Here is a 15370-nt window from a genome sequence, read left to right as displayed (position 1 = left end):
GTGAGAAATTCTCGTTGGAAGGTTTTAAACCATTTCTTAATTACTGCATTAAACCGTGAAAATAGAAAACAATAGTAGCAAATAATTAATTATTACTGCTATTAAATTTTTATGGTCAAAGGTAGGTCATGGGCAAAAAATAACTGGAATCGAAACCAAACCAAACCAAAATTCTTAAAATTGATCGAAACACACAAATACTCAAATAGTTTATATATTTCTATATCTAAAATAATTAAACCGAACCGAGAATCGAAAGATACCTGAATATAAAAAATATTAATTATATATATAACATAACTAAATATATATTTATAATTTAAAAATATGTTAAAAGTATCTGAAAGTATTTGAAAAAAAAAAACTAAATTATTGCAAAGTATCCGAACTATCCGAAAGTATCCTAATATTTTATCCGAAATATCTAAAATAATTCGAAATATCCAAGATTTTTATCCAAATCATTCTAATTATTTGATATTTTACTCAAAATAATCAATATTTAACCTGGATTACTCAAACTACCCGACATAACCAAACTTGAACCAGAACCATATGAAAACTGAATTTTTTCCGGATAAATTATGATACTTAGTTTTACTATTCAAACTGAACCTAACATAAATCAAACCGAAAATGAGCCAAGCAGTAAATGGATCTTTTACCTTCTTATCCAAACAACCGATATCCAAAATACCCGAACCTAACCCGATGGATACCCAAAATGTACATGGCTAGTCAAAGTTAAGACTAAGCCGTCTCCCGGGTATCTTCGATGGCTCGTAACAATTTTAAACTAAAATTCTAAGAAAGTGAAATGGCAAAATCAAACCCGGATTTTAAAACGCCGCAACCGCCGTTTCAAGGTCCTATAAAACAGACTCTGTATCCTTCAGAGTCTCACTCTTTACTTACTTACATGTGCTCTGCATCTTTCTCTCTTTATCTTCATCTTCTTTGTCACTCTTCTCTCTCACTCTGCACAAAACTTTCTTTTCTCTGCAGTTTTTTTCCAAGGAATATTTATTGACCTTAATATTCATCCCCAAACAAGAAAAAAGCATCTCCCTCCTTTGCTTAATTACCAAACTCTGATTCCATAAGCATCTACCCATAAAGCTCTTTTCTTCAACTTTCCCTGGAAAATCTTTGCCTTTTTTTTCTCATCTCCTCTCTTGTTACAGAGCATCAATCTCTTGTTTTTCATTTTCTTTTCTTCTTTATTCTTTGTCTACTTCACTTTTTCTCTTTACTTTCCCAACTTTCTCATACATATATATACAAAGGCACAACATAAAGAACACTATAACTTCTTATTATACAGTAGCAGTTTTCAAGAAAGAGATGGAGGCAGAAAAGAATGTTGTCAAACTCTCCCAGCACAACATCATGACCGCTACTACAGTAACTCAACCAAGAATCTTGAGAATCTCTGTGAGTGATCCTTACGCTACAGATTCCTCCAGCGACGAAGAAGATGATTTTGCAGACATCTCTAGAAAACGTCGTCGTGTCAAGAAGTTTATCAACGAAGTGGTTCTTGAGTCTACCGTTTCTGATAAAGACAGGCCAAAGAAGAAGAAGAGACCGAACACGAAGACGACAGCATCAACCGCTGTTACTGCTCCGGCGAGAAAGTACCGGGGAGTGAGACAACGGCCGTGGGGAAAATGGGCGGCGGAGATAAGAGATCCGAGTAGACGTGTACGGCTCTGGTTAGGCACTTACGATACGGCAGAGGAAGCCGCCATTGTTTACGACAACGCCGCTATACAGCTACGTGGTCCAAACGCGCTCACTAACTTTCCTCCTCCTCCGGCGACGGAGAAAGGTGAAGAAGCTTCGAAGGAGATGGACGGAGTTTCGGATATAACCACAAGCGGCGGTGGAGAATGTCTCGGTTCGCCCGTTTCTGTTCTCCAAACTCCTTTCTCCGGCGAGTCTACGGCGGCGATCGCGGTAAAAGAAGAATTTTCCGGCGTATCGACGACAGCGGTTGAGGTGAAAGAGGAACCGTCACTAACCGTCTCAGACACTTTCACGGATTTCTCGTCGCCGTTGTTCTTACACGACGACGTTTTTGGTTTCCCGACGACGATGCCTGACTGTTTTGGAGATGAGTTTTTTGCGGATATGAGTTTCGGGTTTGGTTCCGGGTCTGGGTTTTCCAGCTGGCACGTGGAGGACCATTTTCAAGATATTGGGGATCTATTCGGGTCGGATCCTCTTCTAACTGTTTAGCACATTATCAAAAAAGTAACCGGCCGTTAATAGGCATACGGAGAAGTTTTGTTACCGGCGGTAAATGAAAAATATCTGTCCAAGTTTTTAATCAATTTAATAAATTTGTTATATACACTTATGACAAAAAGGGTTTGTTATAGCAGGAAATTTAAATTTAAATTTAACTTAATGGTGAATCTTTTACGTTAAATAACGTATCTTAACGGCGTGGATGCACGCACGCGCGAGCTCGTCTGTGCAGATCTCACGATTTATCTTTGCTTTCTTCTTTTGTTCTTTTGGTCGAATCACGTGTTACCTCACATGATTGGAATAAACGAAAAGCTTCTGTAATTTTGTTGGTTACGGTTAAATAATTATTCCATTTGGAGAAAACTGTATAGAGAAGAGGTTAAATTACACGTGAGGAGAATCGAATCTCCGCAAGTGTCAAAGAAATGACTTTACAACTCTTGTTAAAAACTTTAAAGAAAGCCATAAACTAAACACTAACATGTGTTGGAAAACGTCTACAATATACTAGCACACTTATAACTCTAAAGTAACTTTATTCATTTCCATTTTAGTTATGTACACGTGACATGTCTTATGTATAACTTTTGATAAAAAAAATCATGAAATAACTAAAAGCATGATGGAGATGTTTTATGATGAGAAACTCATTTTTTTAGCACACATATTCATTCATACCAAAAGAGTTTACACTTCAGCAGAGGAGGACTTAAGTTCAGCAGTGAGAGCAGATTTAGCCACTATACAAACGGAGAATAAAGGAGAAAGACAATACATAAAAAAGTAAGAGAGCTAAAATGATAAATATCAAACACAATACCAAACAAGGTTGGTCTAGACTCTCTACTTTCCAATAGCTTGATGAGGATGAGAAATATCAAACACAATACCAAACAAGGTTGGTCTAGACTCTCTACTTTCCAATAGCTTGATGAGGATGAGAAAATTCGACCGAATTGTTAGAGCATGTTTATTGCAATAACCCCTAAGTGGGCTCTTAACCAATATTTTAGTATTAAAAGTAAGTTAAGAGTTTATGCTAAGAACCACTTGATTTTTAGTCCTCCAAAGCTAGGTTCTTAAGTTAAAAATTCTTGCAAAAAAAAAAGAGAATCCATTACAGAGAATCAAACACGATAGACACAAACATGAATTTTAATACTTTTGGAAAACAGAGAATCCATTATATGATCCATTACATGAAAAACAGAGAATCCATTACAACAAACACATACAGAAACTTAAACTTATAAGCGGAATACAACAAACAACATAGAAAGGAACTTAGACATAGATGACATAAACTCAAACAGACAACAAGTCATCAAACTTAACAGTAACAGTCCGTATATAAACATTCATATTGAATAAAAACTATGAAAGCTATCCCAAAGTGAAGATGCTGGGACTAACCTGTCTTCTGCAAAGTACACATGTCTACGGCTTGGCTGGTCCTCAGTACATTGCAGTGACGCTGTTATCATGAGCTCTTCTGCATTGTACTTATTTATCTCTTCCCTGAAACAAAAACAAAGAGTAGGAGAATCTGTTATCTGTTAGTCAAGCTGGTTTTAATGTCACAGCCCTTAAACCAACAAATGTCTAAGAGGAAGCAATGCCTCGAACACTATCTACTTGAAATCATATACTGTTAAAACAGGCCTGAGGGTTAAACCTTTTTATTGTCTTCTTGCGAGAATTTGCAAGAATCATGTTCAAGGGCAAGCAAATTCAATTCCTCTAATGCATTGAAACTGTGTCAAGATCACAACAATTACAATGGATGCTACAAGCTTCAACAAACGAAACTGAAGATTACAGATTCATAAAGGCAATGGATTGAAAGTTCTCATTTTTCATCATTTTAAATTCCATTGACCATATCATCATCCTACATTTCTGGTTCCTTGAGCGATTCCAATTAAATCTCAACAATAAATCTTAGGAGAATAAACGAAATTTAAAGGAGATTCAATGGCTTATCGATGTGTAAGAAGAATAAAAAATCGTACTTCGAAAGGAAAGAAGGAAAAGGTTCGAACCTGGACGACGTCCTCAACACGATCGTTGCAGCGGTGAGCTTTGGGCTCACAGTGACCTTCCAGTAAACCCCACGGGCTCTCTCTCCTCGGCACTGGTCTCGTCTCGCTCATCCATTCACTTTTGTAAATGGGTTCCACCGAGAGACTTCATCGACGAGGCGAGCACCAACGAGATTCTTCGAGGAGGCTTGCATCGAGGAGAGGACGGATAGAATTAGAATCGATCGTCGAGGAGAGCAGAGACTTCGTCGATTCTTCTTCTCCCAAAATCAGAACTCCAATCCCCTTCCTACACGTTAAGCAAGAGTCGATTCTTTAAACCCTTAATTAGGAGTCGATTTTTAATTAATTTGCCTTTTATCTTTTCTTTTAATTATAAAAAATACTAAGCAACACACTTAAGGATCCGCAATGCACATGCTCTTAGGGATTTGATGTTTGAGAAAGCCGCTCAGTCATTAGAGCTGATGGGACAAAAGAGTGAGATGGCAATCAGAAATGTTTAAATTGGTCAAACAGTGGTCAAACAAGAGATGTGTAGACTTGTAGGGGATGACTAGGATAATAGGTCTCATGTAGTGTTCAAGTGTTTAATAAATACACTACTAGATAGATAGTGTACTCTATATATTATTATTATCCCACTTGCAAATTTATTGAACGTCTTCACTCTTCATGTTCATCTCTCGTGCCACTCATGCATTTCACCTTTTTCCATTTTTATGTCCTTACATTGTTTTTTTTTTTTTTGATAACCGAGTGTTCTGGCCCCACCGTGGTGATCCAGACTAGAGACCGAACCCTTTAACGGCGCGGACGCACACCCGAAGGTGGGTCATGGCCAGGCAACAGTCTTCGGTCTCGGGCGCCAGAGCAAGTCCGCATGTAAATTCCCTGGTGGCCAGTGCGAATCGAACCCGAAACCATACTTGCAGCCGCAAACCGTTTACCACCAGACTAACTCGTCCTGGTTAGTCCCTACATTGTTTTAGTTGCTTTGCAACGTTTGGATAAGAGTTGTGTTACTCCTCTATCGAAAAAGAAAGTGTTTACATATAAACTTGACTTGTACCAAGTAAACTAGGCATTCACAAATTACTTAAGCTAAACTGAGACTCTTAATGTGACTAATAACACTATTATTTTTCTTGTTTGTGAATTTCATCATATCATCATATATAGGTTTCATTGCAGTTTTCTATTTCTTGTGAGTATTAATTTCAAAAAGGAGAAAAAGGAACAAGTAGGAGTCGAGATTTCTCTTTCAGATCTGATTTGAAAGCTACAAAACCCACACAAAATAGTAAGGCCCATAAGAGAGCACGACATTCTCTCTTTTTGTGGGAATTGTGTTGTTGCCTGGCGGTAGTGATATGGACCGGGAGGGACCGTTAAGTCTTCTTTTTAGGTCTTAATTAGTTTGGTATGTTTTGATTTTATTACTACAGTAGAAACTCCATTAGTTAGAATTCGATAAATTGATAAATATAATAAATTAATAATTTTATCAGTATTGAGTTGAACGGGTGTAAAATACAACACAATTTGATATGATAGTAAAATACTAATTTTTTGAAAAATCTTATGTAAATATATGGTCCTAATATAAACATAAATTAATAATTAATATATAGAAAGTATATAAATATATAAACAATATATTATATAGTTGATTTTATTCACATTGAAGTCTATCTTTAAATTTCCTAATATAGTGATGTTATTTTTTTTTCATTTTTCATCTAAAAATTCATTTATATTTACGGTACATATTTTCTATACACTAAATACTCGATTAAGAATAACATATAATTTGTATATGTAAAGTTTAATCAATACTTATACTAGAAAATCAAGTATCTTTCTTATTTTTACATAAAACAAACTTTGAAATGGATACATTTAAAAAATCAAAATTTACGTAAATTAATAACTATGTAAATTAATTTATCAAAGTTTCAACAATATTAATTTATAAACTTCTTACTATAAAAAACAGACAAATTTCATCCCTAAACCCTACACCCTAAACCTTACACACTATTTGATGGAAACTTATATGCCCATTCAAATTATTATTATACATATATATATACATATTTATACTATTATTTATGAAGTGATTTTGCTGATTTGTCATACTTTCCATAATTTATTTTATTATTTAGGAAGTGATTTTACTGATCTATCATATTTTCCATAGTTTAAGATAATTTGCTTATTTATCATATATTTTATAATTTTAGGTAATTTATTTATTTGTTATGTTCTTATTAAATTTAGTTTTGTTTATTTATCATATTCTCCATGAGGTTGGAGCACGCTGAGCCGTAAAATCTCACTTTGGATTTATCTGAGACATGTTGGCTTTGTTTTTAACATTTCCTTGTGATTTGAAGTTGGAAGTATTCTGATATCTAATTTTTAGCATTTTGAAACACTTTGTTTTCTTGATGAAAAAAGGTTTGTCATGAACTCATGTAGCCTTGTCTGGCTGCACACCTGGTAATTAGGTATGTATTAGGTTTAGGGAAAAAACTATACTATTTAAAAGTTCAGACAAGTCATTGAAATTGTCTACATATGATTTAAAACAACCAACCAAAATATGGCAAATCATTTTTGTTATTCTAAAAATATTAATACTTTCAAAAATTATTTATTTCAGAGTAAAATAGAAATCCATTCAAATAGGATAAACTTACAAAAATGAAAACATTTTATATAACATAATGAATAAATTTTTTTTTTGAAAATTAACATAAAACAACTAACAAGCTAATAATTAATTTAAAAATGTAAGACTTTCAGACAATTATAAATATATAAATTTTGAAAACATAATTTTTAAATTCAACGTTATATACTATATAAAAGTTTAGTTTATATTTTCAGGGTACTAAAGAACATTTCGAGCAGCATTATCGCACTGGTGACCAAGAAAAGTAACATTTGAGTGTTGGATGAAAATAGATTAAAGAGAAAAAAACAGATATCCAACATTGTTTGCATGAACACAGGTGCACACCATGCAGACAGAGCCGTGCGAGCAATCATAGCATACATAAGCGATCAAAAGATATATGCCCTCATTCGTAAAAAAAAAATACTTTAAAAAGTTAGTCACTAAAATTCTTTAATTAAAGTGTTTTGTAAGAAAAAAAATGAGATGAACGTACTTTGTTAACATGATCTTTAAGTTTGAGGACATGTACGTGAAGTTGTTTCGTTACCCTAATTTCTGTAAAAAAAATTTAAAAAAAATCTTTAAGCTTTTAAAAGTAAATTTGATATTTAATTTGTGAACTAATATAGTGGATTAATAAATGTCTTTCTTTGTTGTGGTTCATATTTCTGCTTACTAATATTACAAAGTTTTAATGTTTAACCCATATAAGTATATATTATTACTTAAGACTAATTAGTTAAATACTAATATGTTATTAAGTGTTTTTTTTTTAAGAAATGATTCCCTATGCCCTTTGTCAAAAAAAAAGAAAAGAAATAAGGGTGAATTTGCGAGATAGCCAAAATCAAAAATGTAATTAGAAAACCGACTATGATTTTGACATAACTGAATCGGTGACATTTATCCCTCATATGATTCGGTTCTGCCCTTTATTACAATAAGTTGCCGGTGAAGCAGGAATATAGATGACGTCGATTGTAATCTATGTGGCCCAACAAAGAGGTGAGTTGGTGGTAACTTATAAAAGAGAGGAGAACTATGTGACTTATGTATTTACCGCATACGGATTTGCTATGCGTAGTAATTGGTGGATTAAAATATATCTCCTTCCAATATATCTTGTATTCCATTTACCAACCTCAATCACTACATATTTAAGATGAGTGCACGAAGAAGTTAATGTTTACCATATTGTGCGTATATTATTCTATGTCGGTTGCATATATGATATTTTATCTCTGGGACATAGTACATCATCCAAACATCCGCTAGAAACTATACATATAAAACCAACCACAACAGCTAAATAATATACCCAAACCCCTACTTAGTAAATCTAAACCCTAGTAAAAAAACTATAAACCCAAATATAATCTATAAATTATTTTCCAATATTAAATCCAAATATAAATCATAATCTCAAATAGAATGAAACAAAATAAATAACATATACATATTTATGAAATTATGAAATGTCTATGATCGCATAGAGAAAGTTAATGTTGATCCCAATTATATATCACCAAAATTAAAACACATGATATGAAAGTTCAGAAATGTTCTATTCCATATCACCAAAATAGTATATAACACCAACCTCATATCAGCTCCTCAATAATAAACCATATAACAACTTCATCATAAACCCCTAAATACTTAACATTAAACCATAATCACTACACTCTAAACTCAAATATAAACTCTACGCCCAAATATAAACCATAAACCCAAATATTAAAAATATGTAAAGTTATTAATTTTCTTTAAATCATAAACCTAACCCCCAATTTCACTCACCCTCTAAATTCTAAACCTTAAACCTTAATTACTAAACCCTAAACTCAAATATAAACCCTAAACTCAAAAAACAAATGTAGATGTGGTTAACAAAATTTGTGTGAAGTTTACACTTATGTTGATCTGGTAAACGAAGTGATAAATTTGAGTTTTAAATGCTAGTTTTGATCAATACGCATAAACTAAGATTCATATCAATGATACCGCAACAACAACAAAAATATAAATGGTAAAGATCATATATATATTTCATTTCACATGTATGGTCTTTCTATTTTACGATCTATTCTACTTATATACACATTGCATCATTACATATAAATAAAAATATATTCACCACATGGCTCAAATCCAGTTTGGAACAATCTACTTGGCAGCCTAAATCTTCCATTAGGATCCATATAACAAAATAAATGTTAAATAAAATGTATAGTATAACAATAATGTGGAATGGAAACCATGTAAGACATATCGATAGCATATGAATTCAATGCATCTGCAAGACTTGCCCAAACTGTGACGCATTCAACATCGCCAGGTCCTCATCATATAATGCACTCTTTATCACCTCAATCCAACGGAGGTTGAAATAGTTGTTAACCATTTTCTTTCCAGTGGGTTCAAACCCTATCTCAAACAATCTACTTGGAATGCCTAACTCGTCTATGCCAAACCTGACAGATGAAAATAAGAAGGGAAAATAGTGAGTACGGAGGAAGCTATACTATTGTATATAGAAATTAATTTTTATGTAAAACAAAACAAGTATGGATAACGAATGGAAATGCATAAGATATAAATCTACAATTACATATGAAGTAAATAGCGTGCATTTATATTTAATTCCATTTCACTTCACATGGAATAGATCTACAACAAACCATACTATATACAAACGACAAAACAACTATGTAATGCAAATGCTATTCCACACAACAATCAATCTGACAAGATTATGTATATGTATATCTGATAAAAAAAACAGCAACTCAAACTTAAGAAAGAATAAGAACATACAGGGGGAACCCCAAACGACTATAAATTGTAGAGGCCAATTTATCTAACAGATCTGACATTCAAAGTCGAAAAGGTTTTAGATTTAATAGTTATAGTATCCTAGTTCCGAGTATATCCGAAATAGAAAAAAAAATAACATGAGATGAAGAGAAGCGAAGGTTAAAACCCAAGAACTTAATTACCGTGGGTGAAGAGATCCGAGAAGAATCGAGTTTGTTAAATGGAATAGACACGGGTTGTTGGGAGGCGCCGCTGCGGACTTAACGCCGTCGATTGGGAGCCGACTTCAGAAGCGGAGTAGAGGCGGAAGTTTATAACAGCAAAAGAGATGTCAAAAATCGATGAGAAGCAGGCGGAGGCGACAGGGTTACTCCACTCGGTGCCGGAGACCTTTCAAATTCTACGAAATTACCTAGATAAGTAAAAAGGAAGATGTGGAGAAAGGTAAGCAACGATTTACTGTTTTACACCTAATAATTAACATCAAAAATTATTTTTTGTGCTGCAGGTTTCACCGGTTGACATAAGAGGCAACACAGTATTAATATAGAAAGGTAACGACGTATATAGATCTGTTAGAGAAATTGTGTAGATAGTGAATTAGGTTTTTTTTGTGTGGCTATATGACCCAATTTCCCAAGAAATAATGCCCTAAGCCAATGTTTCATTTTGGTGAATGGAGAGACGATTCTGCATGGAGATCTCAAGTCAGATACAAAAGGCGACCTGGAGTGGGTGAAAAAGCAGAGGAGACAAGAGGGTGGCCATTATAGAAAAATAGATCAGTGAATATTACAGAGATTTGAAAGAATAAAGAACACGTACGTTTAAAAAACGAGTAGAAAGCCAAAGGTTCATTACACCAGTTTAACAAATCGAAAACGGTGTGTTTATTATCATGTAGTTTGAAATTCATTTTAAGTGTAATAAATCAAAACTTGATGTTTATGAAACTTAAACAAATCAAATATTTTGAGTGAAAGATATGATAACAAATAGAATTCCAAGAACTAAATTTTCTTTACTTCAACAACACAAAGAAACAAATGACCGGTTTGGTTTAAGAGACAAAAAACGGCATCGTATAAGTGTCGACATCGTTAAAATATTCAAGACCGATTTGGTTTTAACCGTTAGGAAACACAGGACCGGTTTAATTCAAAATTTTTAGGAAATGCATGTCAGGTACGGTTTCGAGTGGAAAATGCAGGCCCGGTTCGATTCAAAATCAACTGGCACATAATTTAAATTATAATCGTTAGAAAACTCGGCTTGGCCAAAAGCATAAATGATTTACTCTGTCAATTCGGGGGTGATTGAAATGAGCTGTAACATTATGTTTTTGGCGGTAAAATTTAAACTGCAGATTTATTTGATGTTGATTATTTTGTTATAGCTTTGTAAAGTACTATTTTTTTGCTCTGAAAATAAAGTTCTCTATGGTCATATTTTAATTTTGTAAAGATTTTTTGCCGCAAGATTTTTAAGGAAAAGAAAGTTCTATTGGTTAACATATATGAATTTAGACTAAATTCTCTCTGACTCCTCAAAGATTTGCAAAACTGGAAAATCCAATTACGGTCTTATGATTAGTAAGTGTTTCGCTCTCTGTAAATCGTGAATTTGGTTGAGGATTTCTAAGTTTCGAGTACTCTTTGATCGTGATTTTGTTTATGGGTCTCCAATCTTTTCTTCTTGGAAAGATCTTGATTAGATTGTTTTGGTTTTATTTTGAAGGTTGATTCCGCCTGAAATGGTTTCTCACTCGTCGTCGAGGTACGTCTCTGTATATGTTAATTAGGGTTTTGTAAGGTTCGTGTTAATCCTTCATCTGTTGATAGTATCGGTTGGAGGAGGAAACCCACCTGCCTTTTTTTTCTGCCAGAGTTACTTCTTTACATACCTGGAAGCTTATTCTGCATGAAACCATCGTCACCAAGGTAATTTCTCTGTCTATGAAATGAAAAAGCAAGTTTGTTTTTGTTTTTAAAATTTCTGTCTTTGTGAGGATGGAATTCAAAATGATCATTGGCTAGCAGCACTAGTCTAATAGTGTTATGTCAGATTTTTATTTGGGTAACATTGTCCCATAAGGAATCTTTTGGTTGGTAGTGCATGTCTAAAAAAAGTATGTTATGGGGATGGAAAATAAGACTCGGAATCTATTGGTTAGTAGTGCATGCTTAACAGTCGTTAAGACAAAGACTACATGGGGATGAGAAAAAAATGACCCACGGCTTAGAAAAACACCTCTTGGCTTTAATAAGACTAGTTGGATCGGAAAAACGACCAACAGCTTAAAGATGTCTTAAGACAAAGACTCTGAAACGCAATGCTAAAAAACTTTCTTTGCCTCTAAACCACAAGGCTTATAAGAAGAAAATGACTAGAAGTTGAATGAGTTGGTTTACGATTTGTTGGATAGAAAGAAAAACGACCAACAGCTGAAATAAGCGTAAGATACAAGTCTGAAACAGAAAGTCTTTACACAAAAGACAATATTGGATTACTTAGAAAAGGGGTCCTTGGTGGAAAAAAAAGAGTTCAAACGGCTTAAAGAAGTCTTAAAAAAGACTCTTGGCAAAAGACAAAAGGGGTCGGTTTTTAGATATGCTGGATGGAAAAATGACCAGCGGCACAGAAAAAAAGAGTTCATAGATGGAAAAAAGACAGACAAAGAGAAGATTTGTTTGATGGAAAATAAAAAACGACCAACAGCTTGATGAAGAAGTCTTGGAACAAAGACTATGAACCACAAGGCGTAAAAAACTATGTCTGCTTGATAAATACAAGGCTTAAAAGTATACAAAGACTATGAGTTCGGATGGATATAAGAGCACGTCCAACGCATGATTTAAGGGGGTCCTTAGCCATAATCTCTTCCATTTGCCGATTAAAAAACTATTAAAATAACCCCTAAAGCTAAGGATTAATCCTAAGTTAAGGATTAGTCCGCCCGGGTCCGTAATGCGCTGGCAGGCTCTGATTGGCTGAAAGGGCGGTGGTGTTTCGTGTGGGAAGAGAAAGAAAGACGCGTCGTCTTTCACTTTGTCGAGGCAAGAAAAAAAAAACCCGAGACGCGACGAAGAGGCTATAGAGCGGCGATAGAGCGGCGAGTCACGACCGGCCTTTTGGAAGGTAATCCGACCTCTCTTTCTTTTTGATTTCGTTCAGTGGTTGTTTCTTATCAATTTCATCGGTTTAAAGGGTTCGATTGTGGCGTTAAACCGATTTAGGGTTTGAAATTATTTTGGGGATTTCAATCGAATTAGGGTTTTCGTCGGGGGTTTCTATTTTCTTCTTCTGTTGGTGATGGTTTGATGTTGTCGAGGCAATTAGAGGTTGGGGATTGAGAAAACCCTAATTGTTCAAATCGAATTAGGGTTTTCTTTAAAAGTTTGGTTCTTTCTTATTTTCGTCTCGATTTATTATGAATTAGGGGTTTGTCGTGGGTTAAGAATCGACTAATAATGGTTTTCCTTTTCAAATTATTTCGTTGCAGGTACTGATATGGAGGAATAACTCCGAGACATGAAAGCACACAAAGCGTACATCAGCCAGGTTGATTTCGTTGCAAATGCGCAACAGGCATTCCCCAACTGTGCCCCTGTGGATCAATCATGAAGAGGACCGTAGATGAAGTTGATACATATGACTACCTCCCCGGGAAAAGGTTCTTCATTTGCAAAGACTTTGAGGTTAGTATTGATTCTCTATCTATGTTGATTATGTTACTAAGATATTTGTTTGATGTCTGATTAGTTTCCCTTTATTTGTTAGGCAGAATGACGGTCTTCATTTCAGGCAACCATGGGTCATGGCTGTGGAAGAAGAGGTCGAGAGGCTCAAACAACGCGTTCACGATCATGACAAGCTTCTGAGAGAGTGTGAAGCACTTAAGGTATGTTTATGCTCTCAGTAAAGATACTTGTTTGTTGTAGATTTGTAACTCATTGTTTCTTTCTTTACTTTGAAATGCAGTCACAGGTTAGAAGGCAGGGAGAGCGGGTGGCTGATCTTGAGCGACTCCACTGAGGTTAGTAACCATTCTTCTTTCCCTAACAAAACTATAGTCGCTTAGTTAGAACTTATTAGTTTGATAGAAACGGATAGGAGTGTCGGTTAATGGTTTAGTTTGTAAACTTCATTGCATTAACCGACCATTAAATTCACCTAACTGCATTTTGCTATGTAACTTCAATAAATTCCCCTTAGCTGTTGTGATAAGACAGTTTTCTACTAGTATTGAATGTAGAATCCATTACTTAATCTTCTAAGTTTCTACTAGTGATTCATTCACAAGTAGAAACAAATCCTTTTAGAAACTTTTAAATGGCTAGCTCCTATAGTTTTGTTAACCTCTTAGCGAGCCAAGGGTCAGTTGATCTAGAGTCGAACGACTCCCCTGTGTTTAGTACCCAATCTCCGCAAGAGTCTAGTGTGAAAGAAAGGAGAAAGTGGTCTGTGAAGGAGGATTTAATCATCATTGGGTCTTGGCTCAACACGAGCAAAGGCTCAATTGTCAGTAACGAACAGAAAGGTGCTGCCTTTTGGAAGAGAATTGTGAGTAACTACAACTCCAGTCCTCTTCTGCTGGGGACAGTGCCTAGAGAATTAGGGCAATGCAAGCAAAGATGGGCTAGAATCAATGATTTGTTCTGTAATTTCTGTGGCTGCTACGACATGACACTGAGGGAGCAGAGAAGCGGGCAAAATGAAAACGACGTCATGAAGGCAGCCTTGGATATCTTCAACAGTGACCAGAACATGAAGTTCACCTTAGAACACGCGTGGAGGGAGCTTAGGCATGATGTTAAGTGGTGCTCCACTTATATGGAGAAGGACAAGGATAAGCGGAAGACTCCTGAAGTGCCTGTGTCAGAGCCAGAAGATAAACCAGTTGGTGTCAAGGCTGCTAAGGCCGCGGGTAAGAGGCAAAAAACTAGAAAAGATGAGGAGTTCTCGCAGCTAGAAGGACTTATGGAGATGAAAAAGCAAATCTCAAGGCAAAGTTTGCTGGAGAGGTTGCTTGCAAAGCCGGAGCCCCTCGATGAGATGGAATCAGCTTTCAAAAATAATCTGTTGTTTAAATTGTTGTCATGAGTGATGGTTTGTTTAGCTTTTGCTTGCATTATAGTTTTGATAGCATTGTTTCAGGTGGAGTACAAGAGACGAGGTCACGGGTTGTCTACTATTTTCACGGGTTCATGTATGTTTTTCCTTGCGGATGTGAACCAAGACAAGAGGTTCACGGGTGTTGTCTTTATATCTTCAAGTGTTGTCTTTATAACTTAGTGTCTGTATGTTTTTCCTTTCATGTCCGAACTTGAACCATCTATGTATCAAACTACTATCATGAAATACAGTTCCTCTTCTTGTTGATCGCATCAATTTGTCAAACACAAAAGACCATAAGTTAACAAGCATCAATATACAACAAGTTGACGCAACCAAGAAGCAAGTTAATCCCAAGTTGATCGCATCAAGTTGACGCAACCAAGAAGCAACAAGCAAGTAACAAGCATCAATATACAACAAGTTAATCCCTTAACTTAAACATGTTTGATTA

The 15370-nt window shown here is 35.0% G+C and overlaps 2 protein-coding genes across 2 annotated transcripts; both read left to right on the top strand.

Moving 5' to 3' along the window:
• Window positions 1–786: 786 nt before the first annotated feature.
• LOC125583647 (ethylene-responsive transcription factor CRF1-like) lies at window positions 787–3621 on the top strand. The gene has a single exon (XM_048750962.1). The coding sequence runs from the start codon at window positions 1345–1347 to the stop codon at window positions 2239–2241; it is 897 nt and encodes a 298-aa protein (XP_048606919.1). The 5' UTR covers window positions 787–1344; the 3' UTR covers window positions 2242–3621.
• A 10512-nt stretch (window positions 3622–14133) lies between these two features.
• Window positions 14134–14904, top strand: LOC125582958 (glutathione S-transferase T3-like). The gene has a single exon (XM_048749437.1). It carries the CDS (start codon window positions 14134–14136, stop codon window positions 14902–14904), a length of 771 nt encoding a protein of 256 aa, XP_048605394.1.
• The last annotated feature ends 466 nt before the right edge of the window (window positions 14905–15370 follow it).

Source organism: Brassica napus, chromosome C3, assembly GCF_020379485.1.
Source record: "Brassica napus cultivar Da-Ae chromosome C3, Da-Ae, whole genome shotgun sequence".
In the NCBI taxonomy this organism is placed as follows: domain Eukaryota; kingdom Viridiplantae; phylum Streptophyta; class Magnoliopsida; order Brassicales; family Brassicaceae; genus Brassica; species Brassica napus.
This window is presented reverse-complemented; position numbering and strand designations above follow the sequence as displayed.

Coding starts and splice junctions, on each gene's coding strand:
- LOC125583647 (XM_048750962.1), top strand. CDS start 1,345: ATGGAGGCAGAAAAGAATGTTGTCAAACTCTCCCAGCACAACATCATG.
- LOC125582958 (XM_048749437.1), top strand. CDS start 14,134: ATGGCTAGCTCCTATAGTTTTGTTAACCTCTTAGCGAGCCAAGGGTCA.